The sequence below is a fragment of the Thamnophis elegans genome, chromosome 7, assembly GCF_009769535.1.
Source record: "Thamnophis elegans isolate rThaEle1 chromosome 7, rThaEle1.pri, whole genome shotgun sequence".
NCBI classification, from domain to species: domain Eukaryota; kingdom Metazoa; phylum Chordata; class Lepidosauria; order Squamata; family Colubridae; genus Thamnophis; species Thamnophis elegans.
Genome location: NC_045547.1, coordinates 66,336,125 through 66,361,006, shown reverse-complemented (window position 1 = coordinate 66,361,006; position 24,882 = coordinate 66,336,125). Strand labels below are relative to the sequence as shown.

The following is a 24,882-nucleotide window of genomic DNA, read 5'->3' as shown; positions in this document are numbered from 1 at the left end:
AAATATCTATTAGTCACCACTACCATTTGTTTCCAGAAGAATTTTGCAAGCCAACTGATTCTTCAATTAATTCTGGTATAAATTTCCAGAATGAATCTCACATTTTCATTCTAACAAACCTCCTGTTACAGGCCTTCAGTGCGTGCCTGTCTGTCTTTCGGCTTCACTGGCAAGATAATTTGAGTGGGAGGAAAATTATTCCGTCTTCATGCACTGACTATCTCAGCATCCTTCAACAGTGAAGAGGATGGAAGAGAATAGTACTTGTGGAAAGAGGACAGAGACTGGAGGAGCTAATAGAAGAGCCTGACTGGCTGGCTCCAGTTAATCATACCAATTAATGCCTTCAGTCTTGCTTGGTATTTGTGTTCTGCTCCCATCCATCTTTCCCTTTTAATATTTATGAGCTCAAGAGCTACCAGATTGCCAAATTCTTGTCTGCCAACTTCCAGTCTCACTGAAGAACATATGCAATGAAAATAACATGGCATCTCCAAGTCCCTGGAGCATGCATATAAATGGCATACAATTTGTACACTGTATTAAACTAGAGAACACATGCTGTATCTCATTTCCCCTGTTCCATTCACAGCTCAGCTTTGGTGGATGACTCCCTGTGATTAGGCAAACATGGATGAGCATCATTCCTCATTAACACTAACTAAAATCTGCACTCAACTAATAAACCAGGGGTTCCCCGTGAACCAGAAGTGATCGACATTCCATCTTCAAAAGTCATACTTCCTACTAAAAAGAACTATACATTTACATAAATTAGAGTAGATAAAGGTGTGGTGCAAAAGCATCTACAAACCAACAAATGGCCATGCTTTAACATTCTGAGTACTATTAATCAGACATGGTGACTATCCTGTGTTTTTGTATTACAATTAACAACAGAGAAGTGGTGCATTTCAATTAACCTGATGCAATTATTAAGGTAAGAACTTAGTATATGCATTCACATTAACTAGCCGGAGTGGTTTAACATGTTGTGCAAATGTGGCCTTAAGAGTATAGTCCAAGGAGACTCTTTTCCATCTAGAAAAAAATTCCTCCTCTAGAATTTCATATTAGTAACCAGGTTGATATGTCAGCTTTACCTTTTAATTGAAACAAGAACTTTGTGCTAACTGCTGGATGAAACAACAACTGGCCAATGCTTCAGGCAGTGCTTCCCTTTGACTAAAGCTGTTATTAGAATACAGATTCTCTTAAATATTATTCTAACATTCCTGACCTGAATAAATCCTTTCATCCCAAATCAAAGCTTATAATGCTAAGAACATCAATCTTGGCCAGACTCAATTTTTATGTCAAGCCTACTGCAGACCATCTTCAAAGCAAGGCAATAAAATGTCTGTAATTTTCTTAAGGCTTTGTTGTGCAAGAGAATTAAAGATCAGAAGGTTCCGATGAATTTATTTTGATCATCAAGTCTTAAATGAACATGCATAAAAGAATGGTTCTCCTTCAGATCAGGCATGGAGTGTAGCCTACCTGGAAGGAGGACATGGCACCATTTTCCCCAAAAATCTTGCCAAGAAACAGCAAGGATTGCTGTTTCCAGGAGTCAACACTGACTCGAAGGCACCAAAAGAACGAAACAAAAATCCTCTCTTAACAATAAAACTTTATCTTGACCTACAAAATACATGCATTTCAATCAAACTTTCAGCCAAGAAATTGAATTGAGACTGTTATAAACACCTTAGTGTTTGATCCACAACAAAAACTAAATCATACTGCCCTAGTGGTTCTCCCAGATTCTCTCAACAATGGGATTATTCTGCACTGTCTTTGCAGTGGTTCTAGTCCTTTTTGCAGAAAGAGACTAGTGTCTCAAAGAGTGTTATCTGTTATGGTCTTCAATAGCTACATAAAATGATTAGAAAAGGTCATTTGGAGCTTTGGTGTAGGGTTCCAGGGATATGTTGATGATATTGTTTCTACTATTACTTATCAACCAACTCTTGTTACCTAAGTTAATTAACAGACTGAAACGACCAAAATTGAAATTAAATCCAGGTAAAGCAAAGATGTGATTGGTTAAATGTAAACTGAATGGCTGAGATTCAAACCCTTTGCGGATGAGGCTACATTTCCCCTATAGATCAAGTAATGCCAACTGGAATTGCAGGTGTTACATCTACTGAGAAAATTTACACAAGTACGGTTCATGACCCAGCTCTGATCCTTCCCCAAATGAGTCAAATTTGGGCATCCTAAGTTCTATGAAATAACTTGCATAAATTAGCATGGAAAATCATCCAGAAACTTAGTAATAACTAATGGGAAATGTTGCCAGAAGGCTGCAAACCTGTGCAAATTATGGAGGTCATGTGGTAGTAGTTGTTGCTGTTAGTTGCAAAATCATGACCAACCCATTGCGGCCCCATGGACAACGTTCCTCCAGGCCAGGGGTGGGTTTCTCGCCCCGTTCCAACCGGTTCGGTTGGAACGAGGCCGGTGGCGTCCTTGCGCACGCGCGCAGCACGCGCATGCGTACTAACGTCTGCGATGCTCCAGCTGCTCCTGGAGGATCGCGCAGGCGCTGTATGCGTCCTGCGCATGCGTGGAAGCGCAGAATTCGGCAAAACCGGGTAAGGAGCGGGTGCGGGCGCGCGGGGGGGCCTTCGCCGTTCCCGGAAGTTACTTACTTCCGGGTTCGGCGACCAACCGGATCGCGGGGACCGCCGCGAACCTGTTGAAACCCACCCCTGCTCCAGGCCTTCCTGCCCTCTACTATCCCCCAGAGTCCATTTAAGTTCATGCCAACTGCTTCAGTGACTCCATCCAGGCACCTCATTCTGTCATCCCTTCTTTTGCCCTCAATCTTTCCCAGCATTAGGCTCTTTTTCAGTGAGTCCTTCCTTCTCATTAGGTGGCCAAAGTACTTGAGTTTAATCTTCAGGCTCTGGGTTGATCTCCTGTAGGACTGACCAGTTTGACTGCCTTGCAGTCCAAGGGACTCACAGGAGTCTTCTCCAGCACCATAGTTCAAAGACCTCCATTCTTTGGCGCTCAGCCTTTCTTATGGTTCAACTTTCACAGCCATACATTGCAACTGGGAAAACCATAGCCTTGACTATACACACTTTTATTGGCAGGGTGATGTCTCTGCTTTTTAGTATGCTGTCTAGATTTGCCATAGCTTTCCTCCTCAGCAGCAACCGCCTTTTAATTTCTTGGCTGCAGTCCCCATCTGCAATGATCTTGGAGCCCAGGAAAATAAAATCTGTCACTACCTCTATTTCTTCCCCATCTATTTGCCAGGAATTGAGAGGGTTGTATGCTATGGTCTTAGTTTTCTTAATGTTGAGTTTCAACCCAACTTTTGCACTCTCCTTCACCTGCGTCAAGAGGTGAAGTTCCTCTTCACTTTCTGCCATTAGAATGGTATCATCGGCATATCTGAGGTTGATATTTCTCCCAGCAATCTTGGTCACGTAGTACCCAGGCCAAAATATGGCCTATTACTTATAAGGCAAATATTGTTGGTATTAACATTGAGAAGCAGGACCAGTCATTAGAATCTATATGGAAAACCCTTCTGAAAATGCCCTTGCTGTCATAACTGGCATGTAGGAAAAGGCCTTATGAACTCCTTTCAAGCTCCCTCTGGAGTTGCATTTAATCACCATGATTTCACTGTACAGAAAGGCAATAAAGGTGTATCTTTTTATCCAGGATTTTATCTTTTAATTAGTTTAGTATTTGTTTTAATATTTTAAACCTTTTTAGCTATCCCAAATGCTTGCCTAAACAGAAAGAGAAGCTATAAAACAAGTAAGTGGATTTGCATATATTTAATTGATGATTGAGATTTTTGAATGAGTTAGTACACCCTGATTTTGAAATATGCAACATCTTTACCCGGATTTCTATTAATGTGATTTGGCAACAACTAGAGTTAACCAAGTTTTTTAACCTTTGCGCACAGAAGTATCTCACATTTATATTAATTGAAAAATATCTTCCTTTGTTGTTTGCAAAAATCTAATAAACAATTTTAAACATCTGCTTACAACTCCAAAATAAGTTTGATTTTATAGACAAAATGTAAAGAAACCATAAAAAACTTGTTTTTAATTGTTAGTTTGCCAGAAGGTAGCTTGAACTTAGGTACATATGTTGTATAAAAGCAGGAGCTCCTTATTTGAAACTAAATAACCAAAACACACAAAACGTAATTTCTGACACACCTCTCAAATTAAAGGGGATCTGTTTAAATAGAAATACCTTTGGTCTAATGAACACTCTGGAATACAGAAAGCAAATGTCCTTATCCAGGACAAGAGGCTATATTGGGACCTTTGGTCCCAAACGTCTCAGACCACAAACAATTTGGGTGCTGACCGAAAAATCTGCTAAATGTTTCACTCAGGTCACGAACACATTCTCGGGTGCTGAATAAACATAGCCACAGCGATTTCCCCTTCTGCGCCATTTTTTGTGTGTGCGTGCATGCGCAGTCAGTCTTGCTTCTGGTAATGACCAAATCGGGTGCTGACCGAAGTCCTGGAACGGATTACAGTCAGCACCTGAGGTCCCACAGTTATCAGGCCAAGCGTCAGGCTAGGCAGAATTTTGATGCCTGGTGGCCATATTTAATATTTTGGAATGACAGAGCTGGACAGTGCTGAAAAAAAATGGAGCTTTTCCCTGTACTACCGTTGCAGTACATTGGTTGTGGTTTCCCACCTCCAAATGGTCAGAGTAATAGTGAAGTAATAGAGGGCTATGGAGACAAACAAAACCTAAGTTTGGAGGCCACTCATTACACACTGCTGCCTCATGGAAGCTGATGAGATTTAAAAAGTAGCCGTTCCCAACCTTGCTAGGAAATCAGAGGTGGATGATCTGTGACCTTTCAAAGATGTTGCTGAAAATGGATGCCCACCATCTTCCAGTACTGGTTATGCTCACCAGGATTGCTGGGAGTTGTAGTTCAGCAATGTTTAGAAAATCACCGGTTCTTTTACTCTGATCTATATAATAGGGCAGTGATGGCAAACCTGTTTGTTGTCGCGTGCCGAAAGTGTGTGCACACCACGACAGCACATGTGCGTGCCTGCCCCCATAATGCAATGCATGTACAACACCTCCCTGCAGCCAATCCCTCTGCGCATGCGCGAGTGACCCACCCACGCTCCTCCCCCACGCGTAGGCCACCCTGCAGCCTCCTGGGACCAAAAACAGGCCGCGGGGAGAGCGCACACCTCCTGTGCTGTCCCCACCCCCGCACATGTGTGCACAATCTCACCCCCACCCTTGTGTGCACGTCTCCCGCTCCCCCTCCCCCGTGCATGTGTGCCATAGAACCAAAAACCAGCTGGCCGATGGGAGGCGCACATGCATGTGTAGTGGAGCTGAGCTCAGCCAACAGCTCGCGTGCCCGCAGAGAGGGCTCTGCATGCCACCTGTGCCACCTGTGCCATAGATTCCCCATCACAGTAATGGGGTCTCAGTTTTAGGTTATCTGCATGTTGGTTCCTATTTTATGCTTGGCATCTCACCTTTCGGCAAAGAGAAAAACTACTAGGAGACAAAGAATAGACAACCTGACCCTTCCTTGTGTCTTGCTGATGAATTCGTATGCAACATTCTGACTAAGAATTTGAAGATTAGCCCTGAATAGACAAAAATAAATATAAGAGTATGAGATGATCACGATGATAATCTCATTCATATATCAGAGATGTCCAATCTTGACAACTTTTAAGACTTGTGGACTTCAATGCCCAGAATTCCCCCATGACTGGCTGGGAAATTCTGGGAGTTGAAATCCACAATTCTTAAAAATTGCCAAGGTTGGATACCTCTGATGTAACAAACTTCAAAAAATAATCTTTCTTACACACACAAACACAATAGACTTACTTCCAATCCAAATTGGCTTCTAAAAATCGAGACACACCAGTCTGTGCTGCAGCCCCATCAATGTGGACAGAAACATCTGCAGAAAAACAAAATGAACAAAAAAAATATATCCCAAAACACATATAAGTGAAAGCAAGGAAAGATTCCAGTTTAATGGGCAAGCTTGTGGATTTGTATTTATTTTATTCTTTGAAAAAATTCCAAAAAAAAAATGGAGTAGAAAATGCTATTTAAATGGCTATTGTACTGGAGATGCTAGGTGTGGAATATATATACTTAAAATTAATGAATAAGGTGTTCAACCTAGAATTTAGTCCATTAAAAAAAAATTAATTAAAGGAGCAGCTCATGTGAGCGGGGGGGGGGGGGGGGAGAAGCGAAGCACCAACATTTAGTGACTTATTTACTCACAGAAGTGCCTTTGGGCCTCAACACAATGAAAACAGCACTTTCTATGGAAGTTATCTCCTGTTCATGTGTTCGCTGCTTGGATATCTGGAAAGAGGCACTGAAACAGCCATATTGAGCATTCAAAATACCCCTCAATGTATTGCCTGAGAAGACTCTTTGGTGAACTCACCACATGCTTGTTACTGTATATTTCCAGAACCCTTGCAAACCCCTTCCTATATAGCTTTGTAAAGACTCTGCTAAGAATGACAAAACTATCCATCACTTGATTGCCAACTGTGAGAATACTAGGATCAAATACAGGTAGTCCTCGACCTACGACCACAATTGAGCCCAACATTTCTGTTGTTAAGTGAGATGTTTGTTTAGCGAGTTTTGCCCCATTTTACAACCTTTCTTGCCTCTGTTGTTAAGTGGATCACTGCAGTTAATAAGTTAGTAACCTGGTTGTTAAGTGAACCTGGCTTCCCCATAGTCTTTGCTCATCAGAAGGTTGCAAAAGATGATCACATGATCTTGGGACACAACAATGGTCATAAATATGAACTAAAATTGCCAAGCATTTGAACTTTGGTCACATGATCATGGGGATGCTGCAAAGGTCATAAGTATGGAAAAGGGTCATAATTTTCAGTGCCGTTTTGTAACTTTGAATGCTCACTAAATGGACTGTTGTAAGTCCAAGACTATCTGTAATTAGGACTGGGGTCATCCAATGAAAGTGGCTGGAAGACTTAGAACAGGTACAGGAAAGCACTTCTTGCACAGAATGAAATAAATCCTGGCATTTGTTATGTCAAGACACAACGATGGCCCCGCATTTGGATGGCTTTAAAAGCAGGACAAGTCTACTAAGGGATAATTACTTAGCATCATTCTGGGTTGGGGGTGGGTGGGGGGAGAATACCACTTCCAGAGAAACAGTAGAAGGATAGGGGTAGCTCTCTTATTTCCTGCTTATGAGTCCCCACTATAATATAAATAACCGTATTTTTCAGAAAATAAGGCACACCTTTTTGCCTCAAAAAAGAGGCTGAAAATCTGTGTGCGTCTTATACACTGAATACAGCATTTCTTGCCTCCCGAAACCCCGCCCCCTTCACCAAAATGGCTGTGCAATGCCTTTAGGAGGTTTCCAGAGTGCTCCTGGGGGTTGGGGAGGACAGAAATGAGCGAAAAATGGGCCGTTTTTTGCTCATTTTGTGGGCCCCCACCCCCTAGGAGCACTCTACAAGCCTCCTAAAGGCTGTTCATGCCCTTTTTGGGAAAAAAAGCAGGCCCATTTTCGTGAAAAACAAACCGTTTGGGGAGGTCTGCAGAGTGCAAAAACTTTTTTTTATTTGCCTCTTCAAAATCTTGGTGCGTCTTATACTCCGAAAAATACGGTATATGGCAATGTCTATCTGAATGTAAGAAAATATATGGCATTGCCATATAATTCATAGTGTAGTGCACAAGTGACCACACTCTTCTTGACATCAGTTAACAATCTCCATTGTCAGTACTGTTACCGTTGTTAAAGCAGCTAATTTGATACTATGTACCAACATCATGCCCTCTTTATGCCACTTAACATATGTAAAGCACTACAGCTTTACGGACCACGCTGGTTGGGGACTTTAATCTACACACCTTCCAGTTGACAGATTAAAGAACACCGTTCTATGCCATTAACATCCTATTCCTAATTACTTTCACGGCATGGGGGTCCTCCGATTCCACAGGGGGTTCAAAATGTATAAAAGGTAAAGGTTCCCCTCCCACATATGTGAAAGTCATTCCTGACTCTAGGGGGCAGTGCTCATCTCCGTTTCAAAGCTGAAGAGTCAGCGCTGTCCGAAGACATCTCCATGGTCCTGTGGTCAGCCTGACTGAACACCAAAGACGCACAGAACGCTGTTACCTTCCCACCAAAGGTGGTTCCTATTTTTCTACTTGCATTTTTACATGCTTTTGAACTGCTAGGTTGGCAGAAGCTGGGACAAGTAACAGGAGCTCACTCCGTTACGTGGCCCTAGGGATTCGAATTGCCAAACTGCCAACCTTTCTGATCGACAAGCTCAGCATCTTAGCCACTGAGCCACCGCATCCCCTTTCAAAATGTATGCAAAAATGTAATTCATAGGGCCTTTCAACGTATTTTGTTTTGTGGGTGGTGTTGTGTTTCTCACACCTTATCACCCCTATCATAGGGCACACCTTCAAAATGGGAAAAGGCAGAGTAAGGCTTAAAAGAGCAAGCTTTAAAGCTGTCACTTTATCTCTTGAAACCTCACAGAGTGCAGCAACAAAAAATGGCCTGTGTGTTTAGTTCCATCAAATCTGCAGAAAGAGCCGCAAAAGATACCAAGCCGCCAGATGAGGTTTTTTTTTTATCAACCCAGTTTTACTCACCTGATGTTGGAGGTACCAGCTGGTGTAGTTTTTGCATAGCAACTCCTCCAGGGTAATTGAAGTGGGACACATAGAGCGATGCTCCAGAGTAAGCAGCATTAGCAAAAAGATGTGCTATAACAAACAGAGTGCCTAATTTGTATAACCATGATTTCTTGTAATTGTTTAGACTGTGTAGAAAAGAAAAATAGTGCATTTAGTGGGAACAATATATCCAACTCCAAAACACATCTGTTGAAAGATCACATTGAATGAATTGTAGGTGTCATTTTTGTATTGTATTAAACTTGTTTACTGTCAGAGGCGAGAGCCCTGGGATTATTTGTTACATACACAAACACTTTTCCTTTGAAATTTGCATTTCCATCTTCAGTTAAAGTGTGGTTCAGCATGATATTCAAACCCTAAACTGTAATTAACCCTAGCTCTAATACACAGGTCAAAGTCAAGCTGATTTAGAATACTATACACTGATCTAGTCCATTTATTCAGGTTGATACTAAACCCTGATTAGATAGAAATGAAAGTAAAACTTTGCAATCTTGGAAGAAGTTCAAACCTTCAGTGCAGAGGTCCCCAACCCCTGAGTCACGAACCTCATTGAGAACCAGGCAATGCAAGTGGTGGCAAGCATGCAAAGCTTCATTTGTACATGCAGCTTCATTAGGTTGCGCACAAAAAACCATCCCCTCCCCCCCTCCACCACCGGTCCATGGAGCCAGAAAGGTTTGGGACTGCTGTTTTACTAGACTTTAAAGAGCAACCGGGGGGGGGGGGGCAGAATTTACTACATATAATATGCACTAACGAGATTTGTTTTTATGGGGAGTTTTTGTTTCATCCTTTGTAAAGACAAGAGGTTAGTTGGCTGTGGTTTAAAATTCATAGGACTAAACAGCTTGCATATTTTCTAATCCAAAAAGGTCATGGGAAATGTCACTTTTCATCCATTTTACATCTCATTCAGTCTCATCAGGTCTTAAGGCCAATATTAAGTGACTGGTGCCCTGAGGGAATGACAAAATAAGGATCTTTTATTCCAAGTCAGCCTTTCCCAATATGGGGGCCACAAAATGATTAAGATTTCAACTCCCAGAATTCCTACCAAGGTTGTTTGGACAACAATGTGATTGGTAAACTATTCTGTTTCCCCAAAAATAAGACCTCCTTGGATAAGAAGCCCAATCGGGCTGTTGAGCACATGCACTAAATAAGTCCTCCCCAAAAATAAACCCTCCCCAAAAATATTGCAACACAGCAGCAGCCATGAGGTGACCACACTCGCCACTTCCTGCATCTCAAAAATAATAAGACCTCCCCAAAAATAAGGCCAAGAGCTTATTTCAGGGGGTCAAACGAAAGACCCTGTCTTATATTCAGGGAAACATGGTAGCAAGTGATGAATAACGAAGTCAAGATCTTGAAACAGTAATTAAATATAGTATGTACAAGTACACTTACATTCGCGAGCAGCCTTTGGCAGCCACTATATTCAAAACTGGAAATGTGTATATTATAAACCGCAGCTCTTTGTGTGGGAGAAAGGAATACAGGAAAATAAAACCAAGTGAGGGTAGAATTAATGCCCAACATCTTCGGTCTACTGCTCCTAGTGGTAGAAATACAATACTGCAACCCAGAGCGCGAGGCAAGGCAGAGTAAAAATACCACAAAAAAGGTGAGGTCTTTAAAAAAGACAGTTAAGGAATTTTTTTATTACTAAAAAAGGCTATCTGAATTAATAATTTTCTCAGTGTGGTACCTTCTACATTTCTAAAATTGTCTAGAACATTATAGAGCCACTTGAAACTTTCTAGAAAAAAAAAACCACTTTTTCAATGTTTTCTTATGTTTTTGTTTGTTTGCTGCATGAAGGAGCTACTTTCTCATACATAGCATTATAAAATATATCCAGTGAGATACAAAATCACCTCTTACATTTAGTACTTGTATGAAAAAAAAGTAAAAAGCGTGTATGCTAAACATAAACATCCCCTGTTCCCAATTACCTCACCTCAGATGCCCCTAATTTGTCACTGAAGAACTCGTGACCGAAGTCTAGACTTTTATGTAACCAACAAAACCACACAATACATTGTGTGACGAGAATCACAGATTTAGCAGAATTCCATTGTTTGAGATACAGTGCATTGTAGGTTAACATTTTTGAACTGAGGTACCTCAAATGAGCTAACCTAAGGATACATTCAAAATTTGGAACCCACGACATCAAAGGGAGTGAAATTTGGGGGATTTGGTTACTAGCTGCTGCTGCTACACCACTAGGCTTCTGCTGGGATTACATGATCTTCACTTTCAACATTCTGTGACAGTTTCCCAGCCAATCCCACAACATCCCACACCTTCTCCAACCCAGCAGCAGTCACCTGCTGCCAAAGGAAAGGAAGGAGAAAGGAGCCTCCACAGACTTTTTCTAGATTATGCCCCCACATGTGTGCTCCCCCTATCTGTGCCACCTCTCAACAACTCCTCCCTGACTCACACAGCACCTCTCTCACACTCCCAGTCACACCCTTCCCAAAACATTCTGCTCACCCATGAGACCTCCCCAACCAATATGGCACATCTTGTGAAACCCGATGTACCATTTCTGTCCCCCATATACCATATTTTTCTGAGTATAAGAAGCCCCCCAAAAGAGGGCGAAAATCTGGGGGTTTGGAAGGCCTGCAAAGTACTCCTGGAGAGAGTGAAAAATAGGCCCGTTTTTCACAAAAACAGTGCTGTTTTTACCCTCCTAAGCCTCCTGCGGGCCTTCCAAACTCTCTGCACGGCCCCTTGGGTTATTTTTGCAAAAAATGGGACCCACTTTTGAAAAAAATGGGCCATTTTTTGCTCATTTTTTACCCTCTTCAGCCCCCAGGAGCACTCTCCAGGCCTCTCAAACTTTCTGCATGCCCCTTTTTCACAATAAATGGGGCATGCAGAGGGTTTGGGAGGCCTACAGAGTGCTCCTGGGGGACGGGGAGGGCAAAAACCTTTTTTTAAAATTGCCTCTTCGAAATCTTGGTGCGTCTTATACTCTGGTGCATCTTATAGTCCGAAAAATACAGTATCTCATGGCTCTCTTTCCCACCCACCAACTACCACATACCAGTCTCCAGCCTTGCAACTTCCTGCTGGCTTCCTCAATTACTTTTTCCCTTCAAGCAACGTAAATGAGGAAGCTGGCAGGAATGGGAGGGAGAGAGGGAGGGAGGGAGGAGTGGAATCAGGTGTAAGAAATAAAAATGGCTGAAGACATTTAAAATTTGGTTCCATACAAATTTCAATTCTTGCTATGACAAAGAAGTGATGTGGCTTGGAAAGGATGCAAAATAAAGAGTTTATGACAAGACTTTTTACCTCATTTAGTTATTTCCAGTATTCCTTCTAACATTGTGAATACTGAATTCGTTTAAATTGTGCTACAGAATTCTGTTTCCTCCAATGTTTAAAAGGATACTCCCCAGTTGGAGCTTTTATTTAACACAACATTATACCAAAGTACTTTTCCCTCAGGCCACAAGAGCTGCCCCCAGAACAAAGAATCCAGAGCCACTGTGAGTCCTAAAAGGAGAAAAAAGCCAAAAGTGAGGAGCTATGCTTAAAATGCCAATGTCAGTTCAACATGCCTTGAACCAATAAATGCGACTGTCATTCCAGAACTGGATGGAAATCAGCCCATTACCTGAAATATTGATTTGACTGCACAGCCTGCAGAATCATAAGGCTGTGACTTGAAAGGGGCTGTAATTACTATCCCTTCTGCCTGAGGTTAAGAAATACATTGATTTGATTTCATAGGATTAAAAACATGGAGGCAAGGTCTGCCATTCAGATAGGACTTTGGGAAACATTTAAGGCTCCAGTTGGAATTAGCAAGGGAGCCTCTATGTGCAACAGGACTGGTTTATTCTCTTTTGTATTAAATATATTGCCATTTACTGTAGGACCTTCTTATAAGATAACTAAGTGCACAGATCTACTTCGCAATTGAAGAACAAAGAGTAAAGCCCCACATAGGACTAAGTAAAGGTTCCCCTTGCACATATGAGCTAGTCATTCCTGACTCTAGGGGGCAGTGCTCATCTCTGTTTCAAAGCTGAAGAGCCAGTGCTGTCCGAAGACGTCTCCATGATCGTGTGGCCAGAATGACTAAATGCCAAAGGCGCAGGGAACACTGTTACCTGTTGTGGCCCGGCAGGAGCTATTAGAGCTGTCGCCAGACTCCGACAGCAAGGGGACTTATGAGTCGACCTGGGAGGAGGTGGAGGACCCTGGACAGGGTGTCGACTCCGAGCAGGGCAAGGAGAGTCTGGTTGGCCACCAGGTGGCGGCAGAGCATTGGATCAAAGGGAATGTTCAGGAAAACATTTGGGAGTTGTATCAGGATGCATGCAGGCGCAGGGCTACTCAGCGTAAAGAACAACGGAGTAACTACAGGAGGTGATTATGAACAGCTGATGCTGATCAAGATCCCCTCCTGCTGATAAAAGAGACTGCTGGTGCCACGCCCTGGTTGCAGAAGTCAACGTTCTCGTTCTTGTTCTCGTTTGTGTTCTCTTATCAAGCCAATTTGGATAAGTGGCTTGATAAGAGAAGCCGGTTTGCAGTGTTGTGTGAGATATAGGACTTTCTGCCAGAGCTATTATCTTTGTTTATTTGGGCTTGCAGCCACAAGAGCTTGGACTGATTAAAACATTCTTTTGTACATCTGTTTGGCTTTCGTTACTGAAGGGAGAAGGGGGGTCAGAACAGTTACCTATCCATCAAAGGTGGTCCCTACTTTTCTACTTGCATTTTTACGTGCTTTCGAACTGCTAGGTTGGCAGAAGCTGGGACAAATAAGGGGAGCTCACTCAGTTATGCGGCGCTAGGGATTCGAACCGCCAAACTGCCAACCTTTCTGATCAACAAGCTCAGTGTCTTAACCACTAAGCCACCACGTCCCTTTAGAACTGCACACTATACCTAACTGCACACTTTATAACTGCACACTAAACCATAGTGCAGAATTTTCCATCTTTTAAAATGAGATTTAGAAGTAATGTCATTTAAAATTTTGCAATGTAGTTTTAGAAGAGCCCCTTTTGAAGAAAATCCCACTAATTCAAAACCACACTCACCTAACCAAAAAACCCCTGCGGGAGCAGCATAAAAAAGCATTTTCATAACGGAGAGTTTTTTATTCAATAGAGTGATCAGCAGCATAAGACCCAGGAATAGGCAAAGCTCCGCTCTGAAGACAATTATTGCCAAAGCCGAAAACCAAATAAATGGGCGGTGCTTTTGTTGCATCCAAGATGTAACTGCTAGTAAAACTGATTAACAAATGAACAGACAAATCGGGTATTAATAACTTAGCTTGTTGATCGTTGCCAGGATCTAAATATAGCAAAGCAATTGACAAGCCTACTGCATAATCAAAATCAAACTTTCAGTAAACGTTTAAGTTCATGCCATTTAAAGCAAATTCTTGGATCATAAATTGAATCATTGGAAGAGAATGACTGGACATTGGGGTGGCACGTGACGTTCTAAAGAGAGAGTGCTGCAGGTTGGAGTAAGGATCTTCATTCAGTTGGGCCAGAACTTTCTGGTTTATTTTACTTTTGCCTTTGGGAGTGGAGATGGTTTCTAAATAATATTAAGCAGGGTGGATGTGATTTAAATCAGGTCGATTTAAATCACGATTTAAATCACTATTTTAATCATTAGTAAAAAAGACTTGATTTAAATCAACTCAATTTAAATCATAATTTTTAAAGAGCAACTGTCCAGCAGCAGGGTTCCACCACAAAACCGCGCTCGACAAAACCGCGTAGCTGACATCATCAAGAGGGCGACAACAGCGCGGAGACAGAAGCACGCTGTAAACGCTAAACCTAAAATTAACCCCTAAACCTAAACCTAACCCCCCCTAAACCTAATCCTAATCCTAAACCTAATCCTAAACCTAACCCTAAACCTAACCCTTAACCTAACCCTAAACCTAATCCTAACCCTTAACCTAACCCTAAACCTAACCCTAACCCTAACCCTTAACCTAACCCTAAACCTAACCCTAAAGCTAACCCTAAACCTAACCCTTACCTTGTTGAATCGGCTTGCTTTCAAAGGGCTATTTAAAGCGCCCTTCTTTCTCCACACTGGCTGTTGTCGCCCTGTTGATGATGTCAGCAACGCAGTTTAATCGGGCGCGGCTTAGTCGAGCGCGGTTTTGACGGGTCACGCAGCAGCAGCTCCTCCTATGACTCAATGTTGAGTCACTGACAGTCCCATTCACTTTAATGGGACAGATGGTGATGCGGCAGTGACGCAACAAAGTGAGGGACGTGGCAGGCAGCAGGTGAGTGGAAGCCTGTTAAGAGGAGCTCCCATGATGGATTGGAAATGACAGGTGCTCTTTAATATTAGAAGGTTTCACTTTCATTTTTACTGCTTGCCCTTCCTCCTCACACTTAAGAGAGTCTGGTGGTACAGATGCATTTTTCTTCAAACAATCATACAGTTTGTAGTGTACATAGATTTGCAAAACAATGGGATAAAGGAATATTCCTGAACTTTGTTTTGATTTACCTCGTGGTTATTGTGAAATTGTGTAAATGTATCAACGCAGTGCATGTTATCTCAGCATTAAGAGCTTGGATTCATTGAATGAGTTTCCCAAAAATGTAAACATTGCAAAATATACAGCCTCATGCTAAATAACTAAACTCCATTTCATGCTGAATAATCTAAATTATTAATATATCTTAAATATAAAACTATATTTAGACAGATTTTTTAGTCCAAAAGCATTCTGTTAAAATAAATTTGATAAAAATAAAAAAAATCCAATTTAAAATTTAAAAATCTGATTTAAAAAAAAAATTTTAAATCATCGATTTTTATCTACCCTGATATTAATCCTATTTGGGGATGGGGTTTTATGGTTCTGATTTTCAGTAATTGTACTGGGAGACGAGTTCAAAAACTGTCTGTGTGGTTTCCCATCCCACAGCTTGGTGGGTTTAGGCACTCTTGATTTATACACCTCAGTCATAAAGGGCATTCATGTCTACTGGTTTTTTCAGCATTGGCCAAGACAACATCTCAAGCCAATCACAACTTCTGTCACTACGTATCATTATAAACACTGCTTTAGCATTATTTACCCATCAAGGAAGGTTTTGAAAAGCACGCTCCGTACTTACCAATAGGCAGTGCAAATATGTTGGGGAGGGTACGAGTGCAGTAAAACATCAGGTGGAATTGAGTAGCTGTTATTAGGTAGAAAATCATGGATACAGTAAAACCAAACTGCTTTCTCACTTCTTTGTGTAGCCGCCATAGGGCATAAATCACTGTCAAGCCTAGGGTTGCTCGGACTGATGGCAAAATAACATGAATAACAATGAAAAATAAGGTTTATTATCTGTAATAGAAATAATTAGAGGTAACGTTCACGGTCTAAGTGACTTTGGCTATATAAAAGTATTAGAAATTACAATGATTTACCATACAATAAAAAAACATAAAGAAAAGTGGCTGTATTTCATACCTATCAACTGGGAGTAGAATTTTGACATTTGTAAAAGGGACAATATATAGATGGCTGGACTGGAAAGAAGAGCAATAAAAATTGGACCAATGAATGTTCTTGGGACAACTCCAGGAAATTCATGATGATCATACTGCAATTAAAAAATAAATAAATCCATAGATGTCTAGAAATAGCTGCAAAAAGAAATTCTATAATTTCATTATAGTTCTTCTTTAGTTAAGAAAGAGCAAAGGTAACCCATATTAGTTATCAATATGTTTGCTCTAAAATTCATACAGAAGACATCAAGAATGTCATTAGTGGAATAGTTCTGGGGGATATATCTGGAAATAAATGAGGACGTTCTGCAGTTTTCTTGGGAAGGTTTTTCAGAAGTGGTTTGCCCTTACCTTCTTCCCAGGACTGAAAGAAAGCGACTGGCCCAAAGTCCTCAAAATAGAGTTGTGCCTAAAGGTTGAACTAGAACTCACAGTCTCCTAGTTTCTAGCATGATTCCTTAACTACTACACTAATTCTTCTTAGTTTAAAGTCTATTTTGTTACTTCTGATTATGGAAAAATCATGGAAATTTAAATAGTATTTATTTGGAACACCAATTCATAAAATAAAATTCTTCGCATGATTCTTAGATCGTTAGTACTAAATCATATTCAGAGATTTTTTTTCTGAACTGGAGATCAGAAATTCACTATTTGTGTCCACAGATTCAGATCAATTGATCCGTAGATTGTGCTATTAATTTCTACTTAATTGGAGGCATTGCAGCAATAGCAATAGCAGTTAAACTTATATACCGCTTCATAGGGCTTTCAGCCCTCTCTAAGCGGTTTACAGAGTCAGCATATTGCCCCCAACAATCCGGGTCCTCATTTTACCCACCTCAGAAGGATGGGAGGCTGAGTCAACCCTGAGCCGGTGAGATTTGAACAGCCGAACTGCTGAACTGCAGTCAGCTGAAGTAGCCTGCAGTGCTGCATTTAACCACTGCGCCACCTCGGCTCCTAAAAACATGTTACTCACAAATTGGGAGATAAATTGAGCAAGATAATAATGATGCCTCCAAAAATCAAAAAGCCTGGGGAACTCTTGAGGACTGTATATATGGGTAAGTGGAGGCTACGCATGGCCTGTAGATTACACAGCTGTTTTTTTTTAATGCAGTTGGTGAACAAAGTAGTAGAATTAAACACTTAATCCTGGATAATTCCTCAATCAGTTAATCCACAATGGCACAAATTTCTTTTAATCCAGCTAAATGATTAGCTATTGTTTCTATTCCTCTATATTCATGCAAAAATATAAGACAGGCTATAATAATGTTCAGCATAATAGAGTATTAGTATAATTGCAAATGTTAAGATGGGATTGGCTTTGAAAATAAACTAAATTTAAAAGAGAACAATCAGAAAGTAACAAGACTTACCTTAGATAATTCCAGCTTCTCATACAAAATGTCGTGTATAGCTTGAAGATTAAAGCTTTCCTCTACTTTTGTAAATGGGCACACAACTAAGTGAATGAAGGCAACAGCAACGATCAGTAGTAGCAGCCACGGTTGTCCTTGGGAAGGTTTCTTCTCAGCCATTCTGCATCCAAAATTCCCATCTACATTATTAGCGCTTTTTTTGGGGGGGGGGGAATCAGAATGAGAAAAAAAGTCTGACGTAGAAGGCAGACATTGAGCATATAGCACAATGAAGATCAGATCTGGATAAGCACAAGCATTTGACCTGTCAGTAAATACTTTGACTTTTTTTCCTGAAGGTTAATGAAGCTAGGTTTAACTGTAGTAGCTGCCTGGCTGCCCTTTCCAATTACACCGCTGCTTTCCTGTAGAAAAGGACAGAATAGCAATCTAGAATTGTTCTGGGCCTTCAAACTACCTTGCTCTCTGTTAGGAATATAATCTAACGGTTGGGTTGGCAATATATAAATCATATAGCAATGCTGTAACTGTTTCTTTAAATCATACTGTAAAATGTGATTGGTTGCTGTTTTCCTCAATCGGCCATAAGAGGGAGCCAGAACGACTGTTAGTTCTCTCTGTTTGTTAGATGCTGGACTGATCTGGAAGTGCCGTGAGCTATTGTAAGTTTTGCAACTGTTAGCAAACATTGTTAGTACCATTTACCCAAAAATAAAACCGGGTCTTATTTTCTTTTAGGCACCAAAATAAGCACTTGGGTTTATTTTTTGGAGAGTGTCTTATTTCCCCCCCCCCCAATGTACAGTAGGCCTTCTGCTTGCTCGTGGCGGGGTAGGAGGCTGCATGGTGCCCCAGTGCCACTGCGAGGCAGGGGGGATGGAGCTGTCCCACGCACCCCACACTGGCTTACCTCAGAGTCCCTGCAGCCAGGCCAGGCCACCCCTGCCTGGCCTTGTGGCAGCAGCCCTGTCCAGCAGAACTCCAAGTGGCTGCCAGCCCATTTCTTCTGCTTCCTCACAAAAGCAACAGAGCAGGAGGCCAAGCGATGTGCCGATGACGCAGCCATGAGGCAAGGGTGTGTGTGTGAACCTGAGGTCCTGCTGCACATGGCTGCCGGTGCTGCAGCCATGAGGCAGGTGTTGGGGTGTGGATGCCTGGCTGAGGGAAGGTTGTGCAGGTGGCACCCCACACACACATACACACCTCAGTTCATGGCTGTGGCACTGCAAGCAACCAGATGGAATGAGTGGCCAGCCGGCTGTGCAGGCTCTTAAGTAGTGCTTATTTGGGGGGTAGGGCTTATTATTAGCCGCACACATACCAGATTTTTTGGAGTATAAGATGCACCTTTTTCCCTCAAAAAAGAGGCTGAAAATCTGGGTGTGTCTTATACACTGAATACAGCATTTCTGACCTCCTGAAACCCCGCCCCCTTCACCAAAATGGCATGCAGAGCCTGTAGGAGGCTTTCAGAGTGCTCCTGGGGACTGGGGAGGGCAGAAATGAGCGAAAAACAGGCAATGTTTTGCTCAATTCCCCCCCCCCAGCCCCCAGGAGCACTCTATAAGCCTCCTAAAGGCTATGCATGCATTTTTTGACAAAAATTGGGCCCGTTTTTGTGAAAAACAGGCCATTTTTTGCTCATTTTTGGGCATTCCCACCCACCCAGAAGCACTCTACAATCCCCCTAAAGGCTATTCATGCCTTTTTTAAAAAAGGCCTGTTTTCGTGAAAAACGGGCTGTTTTGGGAGATCTGCAGAGTGCAAAAACTTTTTTTTTAATTTGCCTCTTCAAAACCTTGGTGCGTTTTATACGCTGGTGCATCTTATACTCTGAAAAAAACAGTAAAAAATATGCTAAGGCTTATTTTTGGGATAGAACTTCTTTTCAGGGAAACAGGGTTCTATTCAATTACATTTGCAAAAAGGGACTGAAAGGGCACAAGGTATTTAAACATCATACCACCACCCTGTACTTTCAGAAAACATGTTTTGAAATGAAAATATTTCCCTTTTGATACTAAAAAGTAGACATTGCTTTGGAGCTCCTCCTTCTCCAAGGTTTACCAAGTGCAGAAGCAGTCAGAGGTCAAATTTTGGAAGCACGCTGAAATTTCCCAGCTTCAGAAACCTTAAAATCAGAACATTCTAGTTTGCCATAGATCCATTTCTCAGTACGCAGGAACTTTGGAGGAGAGTGACCCTGTCATGTTAGAATTCAATGTAATACAAACACAAACAATAGAACAAAATCAAAGCAGTGTCTTAGACATTAAAAAAGCTGATTTCAACAAACTTGAATAGATCTTAGGAAGGATTCCATAGATGAAAATCTTAAAGGGGAAAACTCAGTAAGTTTGAGAAACTCTGAAAAATGTGATTAAAGCTCAGTCCACCACAATACCACTGAAAAAGAAAAATAAGAACTCCAAGAAGAAATCAGCATGGTTGCATAACGAACTCTCTGATAAACTGGAAGACTAAATGGTAAGTATAAAAAGTGGAAAGACGGACACATATCTAAGAGAGAATACCAGCATATAGCCCAAATCTATAAAGTTGAAGTCAGGAAAACTAAGTCTCAGAATGAACTAATACTTGCAACAAATGTCAAAAATAATTTAAAAGTTTTTTTTCAACATGTAGAAACTAAAAAAAAAAGTCAAGGAAACAATTGGTGCACTAATGGGAGAAGATAGCAAGGAAGTGATGACCAGCAGGGGGAAAGCAGAGCTTCTTAATTCATTTTTTACAACTATCTTCATACAAAAAGAAAAAGCACAACTTACCAAAAACAGAACTGTAAAAGATAGAGTAGGAATACAAATTTAGGTAGGCAAGAAAATGATAGGAGAACACCTGTCTGCCCTAGATGAGTTCAAGTCACCAAGACCAGATGGATTACATCTCAGAGTTCTGAAGGAACTTGCAGAAATGATCTTGGAATCATTGAACTATATTTTTCAAAGCAGTGGTGAAATGCATTTTTTTTTTAACTATTGGTTCCGTGGGCGTGGATGGTGGGCATGGCAGGGGAAGGATACTGGAAAATCTCCATTCTCACCCCACTCCTAAGGGAAGAATGTTGTAACATCTCCATTCCCACTCCACTTTGGGGACCAGCCATAGATGTATTTGCCGGTTGTCCAAACTACTCAAAATATCCACCACCGGTTCTCCAAAACCTGCTGAATTTCACCCCTGTTTCAAAGATCCTGGAGCATTGGAGAACTATCAGAGGACTGGAAAAGAGCTATGGTTCCCATCTTCAAAAAAGGGGGAAAGAATAGATCCAGGAAACTACAGAGCAATCAGTCTGATATCATATCTGGGAAGATCCTAGAAAAGATAATCAAGCAACAGATCTGCAAACACCTACAAGCAAGCAAAGTTATAACCAGAAGCCAACATGGCTTTGCCAAAAACAGATCATGACAAATAAATCTTATTTCACTTTGACAAAGTGACTTAATTAGTGGATCAGTTAAATGCTGTAGACATAGTGTACTTGGCTCTATTGCTCACCCAGAGCCCTTGTGCTGAAATTGAGAATCCAAAACATTAACTTTGTCCTTTCCCTTTTGAGGAGCTCTTTCTAAACATGTCTCTCTTGGGCATTAGACTGAGTCGACACTGGATTACAGCCAAGAGAGGTGTGGGTACAAAATTTAAAAGGACTTAGTCTCTAGGACAGAAGAGCGGAGTTAACCTATGCTTTGGATTCTCTACTCAGCACACTGGAAAACTACATCTACATGGAGGGCAGTAAGCAGTGGGATGCCCCAAAGTTCTGTCTTAGACTTAGTGCTCTTCAATATCTTCTCAAATGATTTAGATGAGAGCATAGAAGGGGAACTCATCAAATTTGCAGACAACATCAAGCTGACATTAATAGCCAACACCACAGAAGATAGGCTCAAGATCTAGAAGGATCTCAACAGAATTGAACACTGGACCCTATCTAACAAAACGAAATTCAATATAAGAAAAGCAAGGTACTACACTTAGGCAAGAAAAATCAAATGAACAGGTATAGAATAGGTGGCACCTGGCTCAATAGATTCTTCAACATTTTGAGCCCATTTTATCATACAGTCTTGAACTAGTTCTGTTTCCGAGTCAATTTCTATTAATACATTATATAATCTCTTTATATGCATTGGACTTTGATCTCTAATTTGTTTAAGTAAATTATCCTGGACTTGCATAAAGCCAATTTTTTAATCTATTTTCCATCTAGCCTGTAACTGCCCGTACTGAAACCATGTTTGAATTACCTTTTCCTCTTTTAGTACATCCAAGGGTTTCAGTTGTAGTACACCTCTTTCTACGGTAAGAAGCTGTCTGTAAGTAGTTACATCCTGTTTCTGTACTATGTTCATATTTTCTATTGCGTGTCTGGGAATAGCCCACATGGGTATCTTATCGTTTAGTTTGTATTGATATTTTTTCCAAACCCGCAGAAGAGCATTCCTTAAAATATGACTTTTAAAATTCTTGTCCACCTTTTTGTTATATAGCAAATAAGCATGCCAACCATATACCAAATCATGTCCTTCAATAGTAAGTATTCTATCATCTGTTAAGTTAATCCAGTCACTAATTACAGATAAAACTACTGCATAATAATATAGTTTTAAATTGGGTAATTTCAAGCCTTCTCTTTCACGCACATCTTGCATTATTTTTAATTTTACTCTTGGCTTCTTCCCTGCCCATACAAATTTATTAATACCCTTCTGCCATTCTAGCAGGCTTGCATCTTTTTAAAGTATTGGTGGAACCTGGCTCAATAACAGTAATTACGAGCAATATATTGGAGAATCTCTCTCGTAATTAAGTGGACAATCACTTAAATATGAGCCAGCAGAGTGTGGTGGCAGGCAAAAAAACCCAATGCAATCCTAAGCTGCATAAACAGAGTGATAGAATCAATATCATATGAAGTGTTAATACTACTTTATAATGCCTTGGCAAGACCACACTTGAAATATTGCATCCAGTTTTTGTTCGCCACAATAAAAAAATGTTGAGACTCTGGAAAGAGTGCAGAGAAGAGAAACAAAGATAATTAGGGGATTGGAGGCTAAAACACATGAACCATTGCAGGAATTGGATATGTCTATTCTAGTGAAAAGAAGGACTAGCAATGATAGGAGTGTTCCAATATTTGAGGGGCTTCCTCAAAGAAGAGGGGTCAACCTATTTTCCAAAGCAATGGATGGAAACTGATCAAGGAGGGAAGCAATCTAAAACTAAAGGGAAATTTCCTGACAGTGAGAACAATTAATGAATGGAACAGGTTGCCTTCAGAGCGCCATCACTGGAGGTTTTTAAGAGACTGGACAGCCATTTGTCTAGAATGGTATAGGGCAGGGGTGTCAAAATCAAGGCCTGCGGGCAGCATCCAGCCTGCAGGGTGCTTAAATCTGGCCTGCGAGGTCACCCTGGAAATATGAAAGGACTGGCCGTGGTGCCTCTGCCAGCCAAAACCCGTGTGGTCCGTTTTCAGCCTCTCCTGCCTCCAGTAGCACTCTGCTAGCCAAAAACAGGCCGTGTGGAGGCCTCCACATGGTCAGTTTTTGGCTGGCATAATGCTGCAGGAGGCGGCTATCATGTCTCCCCCACCCCCACCAACGGTTGATCTGCAGAGAACTAAAATACTGATCCGGCCCTCGAATAACCCCTAGTTGGATCTTCTACTTGGGCAGAGGGGTAGACTAGAAGATCTCCAAGGTCCCTTCCACTGTTATTATGCTATAATATTCCATTATTCAAGATAGCTATGGGGGGGGGGGGAATCCCTGAATGAAAATCAATGGTATTTATATAGTGTGAAATTTCTGCAGTCAGTGGAATGCAAGAGGGATGGTGACAATTCCATAAACCCTGCACACCCTTAAATATTTTCCCTGTACAATCCCGTTGGAGGTAATTCAGAAGCTACAGTTCGTCCAGAATATGGAAGCTTTGATAATTATTAGATAAACCCTGGTCCATTGGCTCACCTTTCCAATATATGTAATAAACCTGGATTAAGGTATTAGATTTAGGAGCAGGGGAGACACAGCTTGTAGTTTACGCTTAAGTGTGAAACTTGCTGTCTGACCTTGGGCAGGTCACTCTTTCTCAATCCAACGCATCTTCACGGGGTTCTTGTTGTGGGGGGAAAAGAGAAAGAAGGAATATTGATATGTATGTTTGTTTGCTGCCTTGAGTTACTTATAAAGTACTAAAGATGAGATAAAAAGGAAAGAAGGAAGGGAGGGAGGGAGGGAGGGTGGGTTGATTCTCCTCTCATGAGCCTTACTAAATTCTTCCTCCTGCCTGTGGAACAGCCTGTCACTTTACTAGGGGGAGAGAGCATAAAGAAAGCCAAGGACCGGTGGAAAAACTGAACCCACATTCCAGCATATTTCCTTCTCTCCAGGCAGGCAACTTTCCCTCATTATTTCTTAAACAAGACAGAGATTGAAGGAAATTTCAGGTAAATATTTTAAATATCAAAGCGGAAAGGAAAAAATCCTTTTTTTTAATTGAGTTGTTCATTTCCTGCCTTTCCCCAACAGTTCAAAAGTGAGACAATGCAGCTGTCTTCTCCATTTGTTTTATTCCCAACCATCCTGAGAGGCAGGCTGAGCGGAGAACAAGAGAGAGAGAATGAGAGAAAAAGAGAGAGAGAAAAGAGAGAACCAGAGAGAAGGGGGGGGGGGTGAATTCCCTGTGGGTCTAAGATCTAAGCTCCAGAGCTCACTGTAACAGCATTGCCAAAAAGACATTAAGTGTCGTTAACCTATTTTTTTCGAAGCTTCCTCTCCAGTAACATTATATTACTAACTAGGGCATACAAAACCTTTGCCAGACCAATTCTCGAATGCAGCTCGTCTACCTGGAATCCACACTGTATATTGGACATTAATACGATTGGATGAGTCCAGAGGTATTTCACGAGAATATTCCACTCCGCTGCTCGCAATAGAATACCTTATGCCGCTAGGCTTGAAATTTTGGGCTTGGATAACCTGGAACTACGGTCTGACCTAAGAATAATACACAAAATTGTCTACTACGACATCCTACCTGTCAATGACTACTTCAGTTTCAACCAGTATAATACACGGGCAAACAAAAGAAATTCTAAAGGATGACGTCACAAGCCCGAAGAACGTACGTACGTCTACGGCTCAGAATCCTCAGCGCTTCCTTTTGTGTTTTTTTT

The 24,882-nt window shown here is 41.3% G+C and overlaps 1 protein-coding gene across 6 annotated transcripts in view; it reads right to left on the bottom strand.

The window, feature by feature from the left end:
* ALG12 (ALG12 alpha-1,6-mannosyltransferase) overlaps positions 1 to 24,859 on the bottom strand; it is a 29,790-nt gene extending 4,931 nt beyond the window's left edge. The window contains exons 1-10 of one of the 6 annotated variants that reach the window (XM_032220688.1): positions 24,744 to 24,832; positions 23,672 to 23,818; positions 17,661 to 17,856; positions 16,235 to 16,367; positions 15,888 to 16,061; positions 13,818 to 14,012; positions 12,155 to 12,258; positions 10,150 to 10,373; positions 8,689 to 8,858; positions 5,884 to 5,959 (exon numbers count right to left, since the gene is read on the bottom strand). In XM_032220688.1, coding sequence (XP_032076579.1) covers positions 5,884 to 5,959; positions 8,689 to 8,858; positions 10,150 to 10,373; positions 12,155 to 12,258; positions 13,818 to 14,012; positions 15,888 to 16,061; positions 16,235 to 16,367; positions 17,661 to 17,822 — 1,238 coding nt within the window. In that variant the 5' untranslated portion in view covers positions 17,823 to 17,856; positions 23,672 to 23,818; positions 24,744 to 24,832. Of the gene's footprint in view, positions 1 to 5,879; positions 5,960 to 8,688; positions 8,859 to 10,149; positions 10,374 to 12,154; positions 12,259 to 13,817; positions 14,013 to 15,887; positions 16,062 to 16,234; positions 16,368 to 17,660; positions 17,857 to 23,671; positions 23,819 to 24,743 lie in introns of those variants that run through there. The other 5 variants (XM_032220691.1, XM_032220693.1, XM_032220690.1 and 2 more) reach the window with 5 other exon arrangements.
* Positions 24,860 to 24,882: the final 23 nt, after the last annotated feature.